The sequence below is a fragment of the Oncorhynchus mykiss genome, chromosome 13 (assembly GCF_013265735.2).
Source record: "Oncorhynchus mykiss isolate Arlee chromosome 13, USDA_OmykA_1.1, whole genome shotgun sequence".
NCBI lineage: Eukaryota > Metazoa > Chordata > Actinopteri > Salmoniformes > Salmonidae > Oncorhynchus > Oncorhynchus mykiss.
In genome coordinates this window covers 718,646-733,443 of record NC_048577.1, presented here as the reverse complement: position 1 = coordinate 733,443, position 14,798 = coordinate 718,646, and the positions used below count along the sequence as shown (strand labels likewise).

At 42.9% G+C, this 14,798-nt stretch overlaps 1 protein-coding gene across 1 annotated transcript; it reads right to left on the bottom strand.

Annotated features, from left to right (window-relative positions):
• Positions 1–1,722: 1,722 nt before the first annotated feature.
• Positions 1,723–14,646, bottom strand: LOC118938131 (gastrula zinc finger protein XlCGF17.1-like). The gene is made up of 2 exons (XM_036939847.1): positions 14,110–14,646; positions 1,723–2,929 (listed from the first exon to the last, which is right to left on the bottom strand). The coding sequence occupies exons 1-2, from the start codon at positions 14,357–14,359 to the stop codon at positions 2,121–2,123; spliced, it is 1,059 nt and encodes a 352-aa protein (XP_036795742.1). The 5' UTR covers positions 14,360–14,646; the 3' UTR covers positions 1,723–2,120.
• Positions 14,647–14,798: the final 152 nt, after the last annotated feature.

Sequence of the window (14,798 nt, the reverse complement as noted above, 5' to 3'; positions counted from 1 at the left end):
TGATCTTTTGATCTGCAAACACGTTTCAGTTTTGTTAGTTTGGTTCAAAATGGTCTCGGTGCTGGTTGGCCTTTTTTTTGTTGTTGATACAATTGTCTGGAAAGAGCCAATGCTTCAGGAAGCTTTGTTTCCCCATCACTACTTTTCAGCATGTTTTCTGTGAATTAGACTACGGGAGTTTTGTAACATTTTCCAGTTGGGTTCTAACTGGTCTCCGGTAGTTGGTCTCTGCTGACCATAACCGCGCTGGTTGGTTATGCCGTTTAGGCTAATAGCTAGTTGGCTAAATAGCTACATATAGCTAACGTTTGCTGGCGGGCTAAGATAAGAGCATATAGCTAACATTCTTTGATATTTGGTTAGAAGGTGTTTTGTTTTTCCAAAACGTTGGTTTACTTTAAACACTCAAGTCATGAGAGCAAACGATTAGTTTAATTTAAAGTTCTACATTTTAAATGATTTCGGTTGTAGTTTACATCATAGGGAATAGGCTGGGCCTCCATATTAATTCACACCTGACTTTGGCATTCTCCTGAATTCTGATTGGTTTAATGTAATAACTCCAAATATAGAACAGTAAGGTGTAACTTTGCATTGGGAAAATATTTTATATTTTTATAAACAATTACAAAACATACAAACGAGAACATCATACAAACATGAACTACATCACACCTGCCCAGACCCACTAGAACACACCTCCATCTCCATTAACTACATCACACCTGCCCAGACGCACTAGAACACACCTCCATCTCCATTAACTACATCACACCTGCCCAGACCCACTAGAACACACCTCCATCTCCATTAACTACATCACACCTGCCCAGACCCACTAGAACACACCTCCATCTCCATTAACTACATCACACCTGCCCAGACCCACTAGAACACACCTCCATCTCCATTAACTACATCACACCTGCCCAGACCCACTAGAACACACCTCCATCTCCATTAACTACATCACACTTGCCCAGACCCACTAGAACACACCTCCATCTCCATTAACTACATCACACCTGCCCAGACCCACTAGAACACACCTCCATCTCCATTAACTACATCACACCTGCCCAGACCCACTAGAACACACCTCCATCTCCATTAACTACATCACACCTGCCCAGACCCACTAGAACACACCTCCATCTCCATTAACTACATCACACCTGCCCAGGCCCACTAGAACACACCTCTACCTCCATTAACTACATCACACCTGCCCAGACCCACTAGAACACACCTCCATCTCCATTAACTACATCACACCTGCCCAGACCCACTAGAACACACCTCCATCTCCATTAACTACATCACACCTGCCCAGACCCACTAGAACACACCTCCATCTCCATTAACTACATCACACCTGCCCAGACCCACTAGAACACACCTCCATCTCCATTAACTACATCACACTTGCCCAGACCCACTAGAACACACCTCCATCTCCATTAACTACATCACACCTGCCCAGACCCACTAGAACACACATCCATCTCCATTAACTACATCACACCTCCAACTGTCAGTTGGTTGCATGAATAACTATGATTACTAAATGTTACATAATTGTAAATATGAAATATCAAAACCAAATGTTCACCCCTTTGTTAATATAACTGAACATATATTGGACTTCGGGCATCTTTTTAATGACATTTTGGGGTGTCCAAATCAATAACCAATATGCATTAACAGACATCTCAACTTTCACTTTCAACCGAACATATATTGGACTTCGGGCATCTTTTTAATGACATTTTGGGGTGTCCAAATCAATAACCAATATGCATTAACAGTTTGATAAATTGAAAAACATAAAATTTAAACAAACGTGCAACAATAATCATTTTACTTTTTAAAACAAGCTCCTTATAAACTGTTAAAACATTCTACATTGTGACATCATTAGAACACTCCTACTACCATGTTAAAACATTCTACATTGTGACATCATTAGAACACTCCTACTACCATGTTAAAACATTCTACATTGTGACATCATTAGAACACTCCTACTACAATGTTACAACATTCTACATTGTGACATCATTAGAACACTCCTACTACCATGTTAAAACATTCTACATTGTGACATTATTTCATTGATATCATGAAACAACTCCTTCATGTATTTTCTGATGTTTAATCAGAGATCTTTTATCAGAGTATCTCTTGTCACATTGATCACAGCTATGAGGTTTCTCTCCTGTGTGTGTTCTCTGATGTGATACCAGGCTGTTTGACTGAGTAAAACTCTTCCCACATTGAGTACAGCTATAAGGATTCTGTCCTGTATGTGTTCTCTGGTGCAAAGTCAGCTGGCTAGATGTAGTAAAACTCTTCCCACACTGATCACAGCTGTAAGGTTTCTCTCCTGTGTGTGTTCTCTGGTGTATTGTCAGACGACCAGATGAAAGAAAACTCTTCCCACATTGATCACAGTTATAAGGTTTCTCTCCTGTGTGTGTTCTCTGGTGTACTATCAAGCTGCTTGAGTGAGTAAAACTCTTCCCACATTGAGTACAGCTATAGGGTTTCTCTACTTTGTGTGTTCTCTGGTGAGATTTTAAATGTCCTGACGAAACAAAACTCTTTCCACAGTCAGAGCAGCTAAAAGGTTTCTCTCCTGTGTGGATTCTCTGATGTCTTTTAAGGTCTGCCGAAGAGGTGAATTTCTTCCCACAGTCAGAGCAGCAAAAAGGTTTCTCTCCAGTGTGACTTCTCTGGTGTAGTTTCAGTGAATCTGATCTTAAGTAACTCTTCCCACAGTCAGAGCAGCAATGAGTTTTCGTTTTGGGTCTCCGCTGGTGTTTCTTGAGGTGTTTTGATCTGGATGCGGAGCGACTCTTCTCTGCCTTGTCAGCATCATGACGTCGTTGAGGCTCCCCAGAGGATCCACGATTGTCCCGTCTCTCTCCTGTGTGAACAACAAAGTCAGACAGATGATTAAAGGCCAACAACAGCAGAAGTCCACTGTAAAAGGTGATGCCAACAGCGTAGCAATGATGTTGTACAACAATTGTCTGTAATGAATGTAATGATTATTTGACAATTGTCTGTAATGAATGTAATGATTATTTTTATTTATTATTAATTGTCTGCACTGTTATTTAGATTTTTTTTCTAATCACATGAGAAGTAACATCGATGAGGCTAGAAAGTTATTACAGTTGCTGAACCCCTAAGCAGTGTGCCAGACGACTCTGTCGCCAATATAGGCCCCTTTCTAAAAATTGCCGCACAATTGCCATATATGTTCAGTTGAAGTTGGATGTTTAAATGTATTTGGCTAAGGCATGTAAACTCAGTTTTTCACAATTCCTGACATTTTAATCCTAGTAAAAATTCCCTGTTTTAGGTCAGTTAGGATCACCACTTTATTTTTATGAATGTGAAATGTCAGAATAATAGTAGAGAGAATGATTTATTTCTTTCATCACATTCCCAGTGGGTCAGAAGTTTACACACACTCAATTAGTATTTGGTAGCATTGCCTTTAAATTGTTTAACTTGGGTCAAATGTTTCAGGTCGCCTTCCACATGCTTCCCACAATAAGTTGGGTGAATTTTGGCCCATTCCTCTTGACAGAGCTGGTGTAACTGAGTCAGGTTTGTAGGCCTCCTTGCTCGCACAGGCTTTTTCAGTTCTGCCCACAAACTTTCTATGGGATTGAGGTCAGGGCTTTGTGATGGTCACTCCAGTACCTTGACACTGTCAAAACACCAGTCTCAACGTCAACAGCGAAGAGGCGACTCCGGGATGCTGGCCTTCGAGGCAGAGTTGCAAAGAAAAAGCCATATCTCAGACTGGCCAATAAAATAAAATAAATTAAGATTGGCAAAAGAACACAGATACTGGACAGAGGAACTCTGGGAATTCAAGCTACCCATGTTTACTATTATAATAAATAAACTATTACTGTTATAATAAATGGAAAATATAAATACAAATTACAGATCTCGGGCATTTATTTTATGGATGTATCAAAACCGTCTAGAATGCACCCACAATGTCATAATGATAGTTTAACCAGGTTTCTAGGCTGTATAGTATATTCTAGAATTCATCCATGATGTCATAATGATAGTTTAACCAGGTTTCTAGGCTATATAGTATTTTCTAGAATTCATCCATGATGTCATAATGATAGTTTAACCAGGTTTCTAGGCTATATAGTAGAGGTCGACCGATTATGATTTTTCATACCGATTATTGGAGGACCCCCAAAAAAAGCCAATACCGATTAATCGGCTGATTTAAATTTAAAAAATGATTTGTAGTAATGACAATTACAACAATACTGAATGAACACTTATTTTAACTTAATATAATACATCAATAAAATCAATTTATCCTCAAATAAATAATGAAACATGTTCAATTTGGTATAAATAATGCAAAAACAAAGTGTTGGAGAAGAAAGTAAAAGTGCAATATGTGCCATGTAAGAAAGCTAACGTTTAAGTTCCTTGCTCAGAACATGAGAATATGAAAGCTGGTGGTTCCTTTACCATGAGTCTTCAATATTCCCAGGTAAGAAGTTTTAGGTTGTAGTTATTATAGGAATTATAGGACTATTTCTCTCTATACCATTAGTATTTCATTAACCTTTGACTATTGGATGTTCTTATAGGCACTTTAGTATTGCCAGTGTAACCGTATAGCTTCCATCCCTCTCCTCGCTCCTACCTGGGCTTGAACCAGGAACACGACGACAACAGCCACCCTCAAAGCAGCGTTACCCATGCAGAGCAAGGGGGAAAAACTACTCCAAGTCTCAGAGCGAGTGACGTTTGAAACTCTATTAGCACCCCGCTAACTAGCTAGCCATTTCACATCGGTTACACCAGCCTCATCTCGGGAGTTGATTGGCTTGAAGCACAGCGAAGAGCTTCTGGCAAAGCACAGGAAAGTGCTGTTTGAATGAATGCTTACGACCCTGCTGCTGCCTACCACCGCTCAGTCAGACTGCTCTATCAAATCATAGACTTAATTATAACATAATAACACACAGAAATACGAGCCTTAGGTCATTAATATGGTCGAATCCGGAAACTATTATCTCGAAAACAAGACGTTTATTCTTTCAGTGAAATACGGAACCATTCCATATTTTATCGAACGGGTGGCATCCATAAGTCTAAATATTCCTGTTACATTGCACAACCTTCAATGTTATGTCATAATTACGTAAAATTCTGGCAAATTAGGCGGCCCAAACTGTTGCATATACACTGACTCTGCGTGCAATGAACGCAAGAGAAGTGACACAATTTCACCTGGTTAATATTGCCTGCTAACCTGGATTTCTTTTAGCTAAATATGCAGGTTTAAAAATATATACTTCTGTGTATTGATTTTAAGAAATGCATTGATGTTTATGGTTAGGTACACATTGGAGCAACGATACACACTGCATCGATTATATGCAACGCAGGACACGCTAGATAAACTAGTAATATCATCAACCAATCAACCACGTATAGTTAACTAGTGATTATGATTGATTGATTGTTTTTTTATAAGATAAGTTTAATGCTAGCTAGCTAGCTAGCTAGCAACTTACCTTGGCTTCTACTGCATTCGTGTAACAGGCAGACTCCTCGTGGAGTGCAATGTAATCAGGTGGTTAGAGCGTTGGACTAGTTAACTGTAAGGTTGCAAGATTGAATCCCCCGAGCTGACAAGGTAAAAATCTATCGTTCTGCCCCTGAACGAGGCAGTTAACCCACCGTTCCTAGGCCATCATTGAAAACAAGAATGTGTTCTTAACTGACTTGCCTCGTTAAATAAAGATTAAATAAAGGTGTAAAAAAAATATTTTAAAATCATAAAATCGGCCAAAACGGTGTCCAAAAATACCGATTTACGATTGTTATGAAACTTGAAATCGTCCCTAATTAAATCGGCCATTCCGATTAATCGGTCGACCTCTAGTACCGTCACACCACTGAGCCGTATCGTACAGAACCGTGAGTTTTGTGAACCGTGAAACACACGGTGCGGTACGATACCGCGACACCACAGTACCGTTCGGTACGATACGGTTTAGGGACATCAACAATATCTATACACACACTACCGGTCAAAAGTTTTAGAACACCTACTCATTCAAGGGTTTTCATTTGACTATTTTCTACATTGTAGAATAACAGTGAAGACATCAAAACTATGAAGTAACTCATATGGAATCATGTAGTAACCACAAAAGTGTTAAACAAATCAAAATATCTTTTATATTTGAGATTCTTCAAAGTAGCCAGCCGTTACCATGACAGCTTTGCACACGCTTGGCGTTCCCTCAACTAGCATCATGAGGTAGTTTACCTGGAATTCATTTCAATTAACAGGTGTGCCTTGTTAAAAGTTAATTTATGGAATGTATGTATTTCTTAACCTCTTGGGGCTAGGGGGAACTATTTTCATTTTTGGAAAAATAACGTTACCAAAGTAAACAGGCTATTTCTCAGGACCAGATGCTAGAATATGCATATAATTGACAGCTTAGGATAGAAAACACTCTAAAGTTTCCAACACTGTAAAAATATTGTCTGTGAGTATAACAGAACTGATATTGCAAGCGAAAGCCTGAGAAAAATCCAATCAGGAAGTGACTCTTATTTTGAAACATCTGTGTTCCTATGCATCCCTATTGACCATTGAAAGGGATATCAACCAGATTTTTCTATGGCTTCCCTAATGTGTCTACAGCCTTTAGACATAGTTTCAGGCTTTTATTTAGAAAAATGAGCGTGAACGACAACATTGCGTCAGTGGTCAGGTGGTGGCTCTCAGATTGATTTGTGCGTAATAGACAAAGGCGGCCATTGTTCCTCTCACTCCTACTGAAAAGCCAATTGTCCCGGTTGATATATTATCGAATAGATATTTGAAAAACACCTTGAGGATTGATTATAAAAAAACGGTTGCCATGTTTCTGTCGATATTATGGAGCTAATTCGTACATTTTTTCGGCGTTGTCGTGACCGCAATTTCCGGTGGATTTCTCAACAAAACGTGAACAACAAAAGGAGGTATTTCAGCTATAAAAATAATCTTTATGGAAAAAAATGAACATTTGTTGTCTAACTGGGAGTCTCGTGAGTGAAAACATCCGAAGCTCATCAAAGGTAAACGATTTAATTTGATTGCTTTTCTGATTATCGTGACCAAGCTTCCTGCCAGTACGGTTTATATATTAGGTGTTCCACTATACAGTTAATCTGATATTCTATAAGAGGAACAGGAGCTCCACTATACTGTTGATCTGATATAAGAGGAACAGGAGCTCCACTATACTGTTGATCTGATATAAGAGGAACAGGAGCTCCACTATACTGTTGATCTGATATAAGAGGAACAGGAGCTCCACTATACTGTTGATCTGATATAAGAGGAACAGGAGCTCCACTATACTGTTGATCTGCTATAAGAGGAACAGGAGCTCCACTACACTGTTGATCTGATATAAGAGGAACAGGAGCTCCACTACACTGTTGATCTGATATAAGAGGAACAGGAGCTCCACTACACTGTTGATCTGATATAAGAGGAACAGGAGCTCCACTACACTGTTGATCTGATATAAGAGGAACAGGAGCTCCACTACACTGTTGATCTGATATAAGAGGAACAGGAGCTCCACTATACTGTTGATCTGATATTCTATAAGAGGAACAGGAGCTCCACTATACTGTTGATCTGATATTCTATAAGAGGAACAGGAGCTCCACTACACTGTTGATCTGATATAAGAGGAACAGGAGCTCCACTATACTGTTGATCTGATATAAGAGGAACAGGAGCTCAAATTTCTGCCCTGCTTGAGCTGCCCCGGTCATCTGTATGTGCTGTTATTGTGAAGTGGAAACGTCTTGGAGCAACAATGGCTCAGCCGCGAAGTGGTAGGCCACGCAAGCTCACAGGACAGGACCGCAGAGTGCTGAAGCGAGTAGCACATAAAAATTGTCTGTGCTCGATTGCAACACTCACTACTGAGTTCCCAACTGCCTCTGGAAGCAAGGTCAACACAATAACTGTTCGTAGGGAGCGCCATGAAAGGGTTTCCATGGCCGAGCAGCCGCACACAAGGCTAAGATCACCATGCTCAATGCCAAGCGTCGGCTGGAGTGGTGTAAAGCTCACCGCCATTGGACTGTGGACCGTTGGCTGGAGTGGTGTAAAGCTCGTCCCCATTGGACTGAGTGGTGTAAAGCTCGTTCCCATTGGACTGTGGAGCGTTGGCCTGAGTGGTGTAAAGCTCGTCCCCATTGGACTCTGGAGCGTTGGCTGGAGTGGTATAAAGCTCACCGCCATTGCACTGTGGAGCGTTGGCCTGAGTGGTATAAAGCTCGTCCCCATTGGCCTGAGTGGTATAAAGCTCGTCCCCATTGGCCCGAGTGGTGTAAAGCTCGTCCCCATTGGCCCGAGTGGTGTAAAGCTCGTTCCCATTGGACTGTGGAGCGTTGGCCTGAGTGGTGTAAAGCTCGTCCCTATTGGCCCGAGTGGTGTAAAGCTCGTCCCCATTGGCCCGAGTGGTGTAAAGCTCGTCCCCATTGGCCCGAGTGGTGTAAAGCTCGTCCCCATTGGCCCGAGTGGTGTAAAGCTCGTCCCCATTGGCCCGAGTGGTGTAAAGCTCGTCCCCATTGGCCCGAGTGGTGTAAAGCTCGTCCCCATTGGCCCGAGTGGTGTAAAGCTCGTCCCCATTGGCCCGAGTGGTGTAAAGCTCGTCCCCATTGGCCCGAGTGGTGTAAAGCTCGTCCCCATTGGCCCGAGTGGTGTAAAGCTCGTCCCCATTGGCCCGAGTGGTGTAAAGCTCGTCCCCATTGGCCCGAGTGGTGTAAAGCTCGTCCCCATTGGCCCGAGTGGTGTAAAGCTCGTCCCCATTGGCCCGAGTGGTGTAAAGCTCGTCCCCATTGGCCCGAGTGGTGTAAAGCTCGTCCCCATTGGCCCGAGTGGTGTAAAGCTCGTCCCCATTGGCCCGAGTGGTGTAAAGCTCGTCCCCATTGGCCCGAGTGGTGTAAAGCTCGTCCCCATTGGCCCGAGTGGTGTAAAGCTCGTCCCCATTGGCCCGAGTGGTGTAAAGCTCGTCCCCATTGGCCCGAGTGGTGTAAAGCTCGTCCCCATTGGCCCGAGTGGTGTAAAGCTCGTCCCCATTGGCCCGAGTGGTATAAAGCTCGTCCCCATTGGCCTGAGTGGTATAAAGCTCGTCCCCATTGGCCCGAGTGGTGTAAAGCTCGTCCCCATTGGCCTGAGTGGTGTAAAGCTCGTCCCCATTGGCCTGAGTGGTGTAAAGCTCGTCCCCATTGGCCTGAGTGGTGTAAAGCTCGTCCCCATTGGCCTGAGTGGTGTAAAGCTTGTCCCCATTGGCCTGAGTGGTGTAAAGCTCGTCCCCATTGGCCTGAGTGGTGTAAAGCTCGTCCCCATTGGCCTGAGTGGTGTAAAGCTCGTCCCCATTGGCCTGAGTGGTGTAAAGCTCGTCCCCATTGGCCTGAGTGGTGTAAAGCACGTCCCCATTGGCCTGAGTGGTGTAAAGCTCGTCCCCATTGGCCCGAGTGGTGTAAAGCTCGTCCCCATTGGCCCGAGTGGTGTAAAGCTCGTCCCCATTGGCCCGAGTGGTGTAAAGCTCGTCCCCATTGGCCCGAGTGGTGTAAAGCTCGTCCCCATTGGACTCTGATGTTATGTTTGCCATGTTTTACTTTGTGGATGTCAATCACCCATTTAGTATGTGTTATTAAATCACAATTTGTATTATATGTTACAAATTTGTTATGAATTTGCAAAACAAACTATGTGTTACAATTTTTTTATTTATTATAATGATATGTTACGAATTCTAGCTAGGTGGCTAATGTTAGCTAGGCTAGGGGTTAAGGTTACATGTAGGAGTAAGGTTGAAGGGGATTGGGAAAGGGTTAGCTAACATGCTAAGCAGCTAGGTGGCTAACATTAGCTAGGCTAGGGGTTAAAGGTTAAATGTAGGAGTTAGGTTAAAGGGGATTGGGGAAGGGTTAGCTAACATGCTAAGCAGTTGTAAAGTAGCAAAAAAAATGTAAGTAGTTGAAAAGTTGACTGTGATTCGAACTCACAACCTTTGGGTTGCTAGGCGTTTGTGTTTACATCAATAAATGATCTCTTCTCTAGCCTTTCTTTTTTGGTTTTGAGAGAGTAGAGGTTCCATCCTACCTGGAGTAGGATCCTTTAGGGTTAAAGTAGTGGGTTGGTGTAGGATCCTATAGGGTTAAAGTAGTGGGATGGGATGGTATTGGATCCTATAGTGTTAAAGTAGTGGGATGGGATGGTGTTGGATCCTATAGGGTTAAAGTAGTGGGATGGTGTAGGATCCTTTAGGGTTAAAGTAGTGGGATGGTGTAGGATCCTTTAGGGTTAAAGTAGTGGGATGGGATGGTGTAGGATCCTATAGGGTTAAAGTAGTGGGATGGGATGGTGTAGGATCCTATAGGGTTAAAGTAGTGGGATGGTGTAGGATCCTTTAGGGTTAAAGTAGTGGGCTGGTGTAGGATCCTTTAGGGTTAAAGTAGTGGGCTGGGATGGTGTTGGATCCTTTAGGGTTAAAGTAGTGGGCTGGGATGGTGTTGGATACTTTAGGGATAAAGTAGTGGGATGGTGTAGGATCCTTTAGGGTTAAAGTGGTGGGATGGTGCAGGATCCTATAGGGTTAAAGTAGTGGGATGGTGTAGGATCCTATAGGGTTAAAGTAGTGGGATGGTGTAGGATAATTTAGGGTTAAAGTAGTGGGATGGTGTAGGATCCTTTAGGGTTAAAGTAGTGGGATGGGATGGTGTAGGATCCCTTAGGGTTAAAGTAGTGGGATGGTGTAGGATCCTTTAGGGTTAAAGTGGTGGGATGGTGCAGGATCCTATAGGGTTAAAGTAGTGGGATGGTGTAGGATCCTATAGGGTTAAAGTAGTGGGATGGTGTAGGATCATTTAGGGTTAAAGTAGTGGGATGGTGTAGGATCCTTTAGGGTTAAAGTAGTGGGATGGGATGGTGTAGGATCCCTTAGGGTTAAAGTAGTGGGATGGTGTAGGATCCTTTAGGGTTAAAGTAGTGGGCTGGTGTTGGATCCCTTAGGGTTAAAGTAGTGGGCTGGTGTAGGATCCTTTAGGGTTAAAGTAGTGGGGTGGTGTTGGATCCTTTAGGGTTAAAGTAGTGGGATGGTGTAGGATCCTTTAGGGTTAAAGTAGTGGGATGGGATGGTGTTGGATCCTATAGGGTTAAAGTGGTGGGATGGGCTGGTGTTGGATCCTTTAGGGTTAAAGTAGTGGGATGGTGCAGGATCCTATAGGGTTAAAGTAGTAGGATGGTGTAGGATCCTATAGGGTTAAAGTAGTGGGATGGTGTAGGATCATTTAGGGTTAAAGTAGTGGGATGGTGTAGGATCCTTTAGGGTTAAAGTAGTGGTATGGGCTGGTGTTGGATCCTTTAGGGTTAAAGTAGTGGGATGGTGTAGGATCCTTTAGGGTTAAAGTAGATGGGCTGGGATGGTGTTGGATCCTTTAGGGTTAAAGTAGTGGGATGGTGTAGGATCCTTTAGGGTTAAAGTAGTGGGATGGGATGGTGTTGGATCCTTTAGGGTTAAAGTAGTGGGATGGTGTAGGATCCTATAGGGTTAAAGTAGTGGGATGGGATGGTGTTGGATCCTATAGGGTTAAAGTGGTGGGATGGTGTAGGATCCTATAGGGTTAAAGTAGTGGGATGGGATGGTGTTGGATCCTATAGGGTTAAAGTAGTGGGATGGTGTAGGATCCTTTAGGGTTAAAGTAGTGGGATGGTGTAGGATCCTTTAGGGTTAAAGTAGTGGGATGGTGTAGGATCCTATAGGGTTAAAGTAGTGGGATGGGATGGTGTAGGATCCTATAGGGTTAAAGTAGTGGGATGGTGTAGGATCCTATAGGGTTAAAGTAGTGGGGTGGTGTTGGATCCTTTAGGGTTAAAGTAGTGGGATGGTGTAGGATCATTTAGGGTTAAAGTAGTGGGATGGTGTAGGATCCTATAGGGTTAAAGTAGTGGGGTGGTGTTGGATCCTTTAGGGTTAAAGTAGTGGGATGGTGTAGGATCCTTTAGGGTTAAAGTAGTGGGATGGGATGGTGTTGGATCCTTTAGGGTTAAAGTAGTGGGCTGGGATGGTGTTGGATACTTTAGGGTTAAAGTAGTGGGATGGTGTAGGATCCTTTAGGGTTAAAGTAGTGGGATGGGCTGGTGTTGGACCCTTTAGGGTTAAAGTAGTGGGATGGTGTAGGATCCTTTAGGGTTAAAGTAGTGGGCTGGGATGGTGTTGGATCCTTTAGGGTTAAAGTAGTGGGATGTTGTAGGATCCTTTAGGGTTAAAGTAGTGGGCTGGTGTTGGACCCTTTAGGGTTAAAGTAGTGGGCTGGTGTTGGATCCTTTAGGGTTAAAGTAGTGGGATGGTGTAGAATCCTTTAGGGTTAAAGTAGTGGGATGGTGTAGGATCCTATAGGGTTAAAGCAGTGGGATGGTGTAGAATCATTTAGGGTTAAAGTAGTGGGCTGGTGTTGGATCCTTTAGGGTTAAAGTAGTGGGATGGTGTAGAATCCTTTAGGGTTAAAGTAGTGGGATGGTGTAGAATCATTTAGGGTTAAAGTAGTGGGATGGTGTAGGATCCTTTAGGGTTAAAGTAGTGGGATGGTGTAGGATCCTTTAGGGTTAAAGTAGTGGGTTGGGATGGTGTTGGATCCTATAGGGTTAAAGTAGTGGGATGGTGTTGGATCCTTTAGGGTTAAAGTAGTGGGATGGTGTAGGATCCTTTAGGGTTAAAGTAGTGGGATGGTGTAGGATCCTATAGGGTTAAAGTAGTGGGATGGTGTAGGATTCTTTAGGGTTAAAGTAGTGGGATGGTGTAAGATCCTATAGGGTTAAAGTAGTGGGATGGTGTAGGATCCTATAGGGTTAAAGTAGTGGGATGGTGTAGGATCCTATAGGGTTAAAGTAGTGGGATGGTGTAGGATCCTTTAGGGTTAAAGTAGTGGGATGGTGTAGGATCCTATAGGGTTAAAGTAGTGGGATGGTGTAGGATCCTTTAGGGTTAAAGTAGTGGGATGGTGTAGGATCCTTTAGGGTTAAAGTAGTGGGATGGTGTAGGATCCTTTAGGGTTAAAGTAGTGGGATGGTGTAGGATCCTTTAGGGTTAAAGTAGTGGGATGGTGTAGGATCCTTTAGGGTTAAAGTAGTGGGATGGGTTGGTGGTTTTGGGGGATAGTGTATGTAGTGTATAGTGGATGGTGTATAGCTGCAGGGTTAAAGTAGTGGGATGGGATGGTGGTTTTGGGGGATAGTGTATGTAGTGTATAGTGGATGGTGTATAGCTGCAGGGTTAAAGTAGTGGGATGGGATGGTGGTTTTGGGGGATAGTGTATGTAGTGTATAGTGGATGGTGTATAGCTACAGGGTTAAAGTAGTGGGATGGGATGGTGGTTTTGGGGGATAGTGTATGTAGTGTATAGTGGATGGTGTATAGCTGCAGGGTTAAAGTAGTGGGATGGGATGGTGGTTTTGGGGGATAGTGTATGTAGTGTATAGTGGATGGTGTATAGCTGCAGGGTTAAAGTAGTGGGATGGGATGGTGGTTTTGGGGGATAGTGTATGTAGTGTATAGTGGATGGTGTATAGCTGCAGGGTTAAAGTAGTGGGATGGGATGGTGGTTTTGGGGGATAGTGTATGTAGTGTATAGTGGATGGTGTATAGCTGCAGGGTTAAAGTAGTGGGATGGGATGGTGGTTTTGGGGGATAGTGTATGTAGTGTATAGTGGATGGTGTATAGCTGCAGGGTTAGATGGTGGTGCCATTTACATTTTTCCTCATTCCCGTTTTTTGGGGGAGACCAAAATATGCCAAAACTGCGCTCTGACCTGCGAAAGGCAGCAATATGCAATACAGCGTCTAGTCTGACGAAAAGTCACAGGAAGAAGAACAAGAACAAGGGTTCAGAGAGCAAGACCTGGACCTGATTGTAACAACAACAACAAAATGTACGACCGTTTTGATAGTGGGAGGGTGACTCTGTTAGCTTGCCCTTTAATTCAACAACAGCTTATGTTTTTAAGACCGTACTTACTGGTGTTAATCCGATCTCCTGTCTCTTCCTCTTCCAATGTGACAGTTATCTCTCCCTTCTCCTTCACTCCCAACACAGTAACCTCCTCTTCCTCTTTCACTGTAACATCCTGCTCTTCCTCTACTTTTGTTACTGTGATATCCTCCTCTTCATTCTCCTCTTTCACGACAACGTTCAGCCACAGACCCTCTTTCTCCGTCCAGCAGACCCCCTCCTCTTTATCAGGAGGCGAGTAGCTTGGTGAACTCATGGTCGGGGGATGATAGCTAACAGTTAGCTAACAAGGCTAATGCTAACTTAACCAGCCAGCTACCGTTAGCTAACTAATAACAATAACAAGGTAAATATGCAATGAAATTATATAATTAGCTAGATTGACAGAAGTGTGTTCAAAACACAGTGGCTAACATACATTAAAGCGGGTTAATATTTCGGCTAGCAAGCTACCAAGGTGGTTGACCAGTTTCCAATGAACTAAAATAACGTGGCTGGGTTGTCACTAGTTACCACAGCCACAAAGTCAGAATTGGCTTCGGTAAAAAAATAAATAATAATAAATAAATACAAATAGTAATTTTTATTTTTGGGTCTTAATTTAAAAGTTAGGGTTGGACATAAGGTTATTAATGTGGTTAAGGTGAGGTTTAAATTATTATTCTTTAAATCTGATTTTTAATAAGAAGAGAGGT